Consider the following 6,000-nt stretch of genomic DNA (forward strand, 5'->3'; position numbering starts at 1 on the left):
GGACGCCCCCCCCCCCCATGAATTCAAATCATAGCGCCTCACCTCGACCTCACTCCATGTGAAAGAAGCACAGCAGCGCCGGGCCCCCCTTGGAGGCCTGGGCCTGGGGAATTTTGTCCCCCCCCCCCTGCCCCCCTCCCCTCGGCAGCCCTGCATGTCCCTGGTTTTTTTGTTGTTCAAAAGTTGGACGTTTCACTTTGGAATATGGCTATACATTTTGGACATTTTCAGTGTAAAATCATCCATCTCACGGCCATAATCAAACAGGAAATGACGTTTTTCCTGTTTCATTAAGGCTGTGATATGGATATTTTAGACATTTTGAACAGGACAATTTTTTTTTTACTTACATGTTTTGTGTTTTTTTTAATGTCCCTCTACAGGTATCATGATAACACTTTTCAAAGTAATGCAGCAATTTAAAACCATAAATGCACTACATCACACTGAGGTTTTTTATCTGCCACTACCAACTAGTTCAGAGCGGATAACAATCAAGAAATGAAGCATTCTTCACAGATAAATAATATGGACATATAATCACAATCTCAACAATCAAATAAAAATCAATTAAGATATAGCAAATACTTCCAATACAAAAAAGTTTTTAGCAGCTTTCTAAATTGATGATAATCTGCTGTCTGCCTAAGAGAAAAAGGTTTCCAACTAGAAGCTGCTTGATAAGTCAAGGAGGACTTAAAAGGTCGTAACGCTTTTACCTTAAAAACAATAGGAAAGCCCAGAGACTTCTGGTAGACCTAGAATAGCCTCTATTCAAAAAAACACCCCCCCCCCCCCCCAGTTTACTAAGCTGCGCTAGTGGCTGCCATGCGCTAATGCCCACATTGCCCATTCACTTTGAATGGGCTGTGTCAGAATTGCCGTGCAGCGTAGGAAACAGGGGGATAAAGTGATCAATCAAATAACCTGGACTATCACCATGAAAAGCCTTGAAAGTTATCACTAAAATTTTAAACTGCACTCTAGCATCCACCGGCAGCCAAAGTAATTGTAGTAAAAAAGGAGAAACAGGTTCGTATTTATTCACCATAAAAATCACTCTTATCGCAGCATTCTGCATTCTGGTCTTTGCAGTTTTACCTTCAAGAATTTGGAACAACCAATATAAATAGAGTTGCAGTAATCTAATTGAGTAAGAATTAAAGATTGAACTAAAATGGAATATTGCTAAGTCAAAAAACTTGTGGATAGTCCGCAGCTTTCTAAGTTCTGAGGCATGAGACCCAGCAGCCCATTTCCAACAGTGGAGCTGCTTGGAGGTATTCAAAGAGAAGGAAACCTTATGTTTATTACCTAATTACAGTGTTAAGTGGCAAAAGTGTCATCCAATTCACTATCGAAGGAGCATGTCTATGCTACTGTTCAATACAATCAGCTAAAAAAAAATCAGATATTGATGATTATCCTCACATGGATTCTTTGCTTCAAACTAACAAAAAATGTATCTTCACCAGCACCATGGACTTTCTTCTGACAGGCTCTTTCAATGCTAACAGAACGTAATACATAGACATCAGCAGTCTCATTTTAGACAGTTCATAATAGTAGGAACTGAGATGTGCAGGACAATGCATCTCAAATTCCACCAGTATTTTAGAACAGAATCTACTGATATAGAGCCTCTTCTGAAATACAAGGTACGTGCAGCATAAACATCCATTTTAGGAAAATAAATGTATTTAATATTGACAGGTTCCAGATTGGCACATAAATGGTTATGTTGTAAAATGGTAACATAATCAGTTATGTGCAAGTTATCTTTGCAACCTCAGAAACATAAAGCAGTTATTATCACAGTGACTGGTTCCCCTTGGCAGTCTGGCACGGGGAGGCAAAAGTCAGTGGGGGATTTAGGGGGCAACCCCTTCCTAATCCTTCCAGGTGTTGCTCAAAAGAAGCTATTTACCAAATCCTAAATGTGCTTGGTAGCAAGTGATAACTCCAGATGTTGATCTTTTAGAACACAAGACGTTCAGTCCCCACTCCCCTTCTGAAATGGGGAATAAACAGTTCATGACTTGTCACACCCTTGCCCTGCCCAAAACACACCCAGACCACACCTCCTTCCATTTGCATGCACTTGGGTTTGATACATGTATATTCCTAGTTTATAAAATGGGGACTTAGATGTTTAAATATTTAAGTGCATTTTTATGCAAGTATCAAATACAAATAAGGCTTTGTAAAATAAGAACCATTATAAACTACTTTCACCTCAGTTTTGCACCCAGTGCTATAAAATTATTAACAGCTATTACACTGGTGTTAACCATAAAATCACACTTTCATGCGCTCATTTTTTCACATATCAGAGAGAGGGAGAAGAATGTAGATGGACTGATGATGAGTAAATCCCAGCCCCAGTGAGACATAAGCTTCTGCAACAGTGCACATTTCTCACAGCACAGTAAATTTGAGAAACTGAGATCATAACTCCACATGCCCTGCCTTAGGAATGAGGGTCATTCTTGTTACGGTATGCGCAAAAGTAACCCACATGGAGAAGTTGCCCTCAAAACTGTGTCTAGCACTAATCAGCACAGCATAACAGCTAGATTCCTACTTTTTTCCTTGATTAATTACAGCATCCATGGCCTACATTAGTAAATTTACAGGACTCTTGGCCTAACTGTCACACACATGACCTGTTCTGATTGTGCTTTTCTCTCCATATGATGGTTTAGCTCTAGGTTTCCATTCCTAGCCCTACACCTAAGGATATGCAAAGGCTTACAGGCAAGCACCTGCTGGAGAGTTACAAAAGCATCATGGAAAGGTTTTTGCTGAGTGACAGCTGTGAATATGTGTGGTGCCCCTTCACAGTTAACACCTTAGGTTGTATTCTTTAGCTATAAAATCCACTTGTACCTGAGTTGTTCACCCACTCCTAAAGGATATCAAGGAGCAACACATTAAATTTCCTCCATTATTTATTTATTAGGATTTATTTACCGCCTTTTTGAAAGAATTCACTCAGGGCCTAGGCAGCAACCTAAATGCAGTGGTTATATTTTACCACATATGTATGCATCAGTGCTGCAAGATTACATCAAATACAATTTTCAATGCATGTTTCCTCAGGCCTAGCTTCAGTGGACTGGGCAGGAAAATGCTGCATTTTTACCTGGGCTGAGAGAGCAAGTACAGGTTACAGTTTGCATGTCTTCCCATACCAATCTTCTCTGGACTGCAGAAGGAAGATGCAGGTTCAGTTTGCATGTTTCCAAGAGTTGCAGGGCCCAGGTGCAGGTTCTGTGTTTCCCCATGCCTGTCTTCTCTGGGCTGCAGAGGGCAGGTGCAGATTACAGGTTTCCCCCTGTTTATCTTCTCTAGGTTGCATGTTTCCCCAGTCCTGGTGTCTCTGGGCTGCAGAGGGCAGGTGTAGGTTACATGTTTCTCTTTGTCTGTCTTCTCCTGGCTGCAGAGTTAGGGTGCAAGTGTAGACTGCACGCATGTCTTTCCAGGATTATCTTATCTGGACAGCACAGGACAGGACAGGTGCAGCTTGCACATTTCCCCACTCCCCAGGCCTGGTTTCTCTGGGCTGGAAAGGACAGGTGCAGGTTGCAGGTCTCCCCAGGCCTGCCTTCTCTGGGCTGGAAAGGACAGGTGCAGGTCTCCCCAGGCCTGCCTTCTCTGGGCTGGAAAGGACAGGTGCAGGTTGCACGTCTCCCCAGGCCTGGCCTCTCTAGGCTGCAGAGGACAAGTGCAGGTTGCACCATTCCCCAGGCCTGGCTTCTCTGGGCTACAGAGGCCAGCGGTGCAGGTTGCACGTCTCCCCACGCCTGCCTTCTCTGGGCTAGAGCTGACAGGTGCAGGTAGCAGGTCAACATGTCTGGCTTCTCTAAGCTGCAGAGGCCCCGTTTCAGCTATGCGCTGCGTTTCCGTGCAGCAGGAGCCTGACATTTCTCTAGACAGGGACTGTCACTAACGCAGCAACCGCGGGCAACTCAGCCCTGCCCGCCATGTTTATCTCCCGCCGCCGCCGCTGCTGGCGGGGCCTAAAATAAAACCCGGCAACAGCCCTTCTTCAACCCATAACCAGGAACATGCCCTTAACCCTTCCAAGTCCCCCGCCGAGCCCGGGCGCCTCCAAGAGGCCAGACAACCCCGAGACTGTCTGTCACTGCAAGAAGGGAATAAAGGAAGAGGGACTCCTGTCAGTACCTCACATCCCCCCCCCCCCCCCCCCCCCCCCGAGAGATGGCGAAAATCCTCCGGAAAAGAGCAAGAAACAAAAGACACTGACATAAGAACCCGGGCCAAAGACCTGCCCGAATAGGCTGCAACAGAGGCCCTTTCCCCACCCCGCTCTCCAGCGCTGACGAGAGCCTGGCACTGGCCCTCCCTAGGAAGCACGATGAAAAAGTGACCCCGGGCACCTCTGGAGAACGAGCCGAGGCCGCCCGGGCCTTCCCAGCACATAGGGCCCGGTGACAGCTGACAGGAGGCCGCGGGCGCGGAAGGGCAACGAAGCCGCTCGCGCTCCAGGCGGGACCTGCACCATTAGCTTATTATTATCATTCTTTCACTTCAAAAACCTTCTTATTTCCTCCGGAGGGGGGGGGGGGAGGGGAAGAGGTATATTTTATTTTCACAACACAACATACGGTGGACGCTGCAAAACGTTAGTCAGGTTTTGTCAGCAAACATACACCGGGCGGACTGAGACCTGTTTCGGGCTCTTTCTCGGTGTTTTTTTTTTTTAATGCCTCCCCCTCCCCCCCCCTTTTGTCAGTTAAAAAAAAAAAAAAAAAAACAGGTGTCCTCCTGCTGCCGGACGGGAGCTCCGACTCCCTTCACAACACATAACACCTCCCAGCTCGGCGAAGGATTGAGAAAATGCTCACCCGAAATCCTGGTCCATGGACTTGAAGAAGAATTTGTAATTGTGCACAGGCCGGTTGCTGAGGACATTCTTGAAATCGGCTAACGTGACTTTCTCGGGCGAGACGGGCAGTTTCACCAGATACGGGGTTTCTTCTTCATCTATGTGGTAAATAATTTTCGTCTCCGCCATGGGAGAGGGGAGGAGGGGGTGGGGAGGAAAGAAATACAAACAAAGAAAACCAACTAACGATCTCGGAAGGAAAACCAAATAGCAGGAAGGGAAACAAGTGCCGGAGCTCTGAGCTTTCTGTGGGTGCCACTCACTCCATAGGGCTTCGCGGGCTGCAGTGCCCAGAAAACAGGAAGGAGCTGGGCTTGAGATCGCGGCTGAGCTCAGGCAGCTTTTCCTCCACTGCTCTCTAGCTGCTCCATAGCAGAAATACAGGGACTGACTGAGACTTGCCAAGCGGAGGGAGGAGGCTGGCACTGTGCGGCAGTGGAATTGGCCAGGCTGGCTAATGCCCACTGTGCACCGCCACGCTGCTGATGTCAGGGAGGGCGAAATCCATTTTAATGGGTTTAACATCTAGTTTATTGATTTTCTTTCTTAGGTAAATGCATTCCTGAGACTTAATTTTACTTAGCTGAAATATGCTTAGGTAGGTACGTGTACATGTTGCAATTTGATTGGTTTCTAGGTTAAACACAGCACACGCACCCCTGAGCATGTTTGATAGGGAAATCTGCAAGAGATCAGGGCTGGGGAAAGGATAACTTTCAGCCTTGGGGCCACTTAGCCTTAACTCAATAGTCATGATCACCCAATACCATCCCTCCTACAACAGCCCTGTAAAAATCATACTTTTGAATATTAACATTTGTTTCTTGGACATAATAAAGGCAATTCTGTAACATTGCACCTAAATATGTCACACCTATTGCATAAAGAAAAGTGTCTGTTTTCCTTTATACAATATTAATGTTTATCACTTGTTAACACGAAATTTAGGCACAACACTTGTGCAGCTGTATTCTATAACTTACACAAATATGAATCCTGCCCAGGCTTTGCTTAAGTGTTTTAGAACCTGTAAAATATGCACAAAGGGGTCCTTTTACTAAAATGCGCTAACTAATTTAGTGCACGCT

The 6,000-nt window shown here is 45.6% G+C and overlaps 1 protein-coding gene across 3 annotated transcripts in view; it reads right to left on the minus strand.

Annotated features, from left to right (window-relative positions):
* Positions 1–5,403, minus strand: part of DVL1 (dishevelled segment polarity protein 1) — a 180,409-nt gene extending 175,006 nt beyond the window's left edge. For 2 of the 3 annotated variants that reach the window (XM_030222263.1, XM_030222262.1), the window contains exon 1: positions 4,872–5,321. In XM_030222263.1, the coding sequence (XP_030078123.1) occupies positions 4,872–5,041 (170 nt within the window). In that variant the 5' untranslated portion in view covers positions 5,042–5,321. Of the gene's footprint in view, positions 1–4,871 lie in introns of all 3 variants that reach the window. The other variant, XM_030222264.1, reaches the window with a different exon arrangement.
* Between the last annotated feature and the right edge of the window lie 597 nt (positions 5,404–6,000).

This window comes from Microcaecilia unicolor, chromosome 13 (assembly GCF_901765095.1).
Source record: "Microcaecilia unicolor chromosome 13, aMicUni1.1, whole genome shotgun sequence".
Classification (NCBI taxonomy): Eukaryota; Metazoa; Chordata; class Amphibia; order Gymnophiona; family Siphonopidae; genus Microcaecilia; species Microcaecilia unicolor.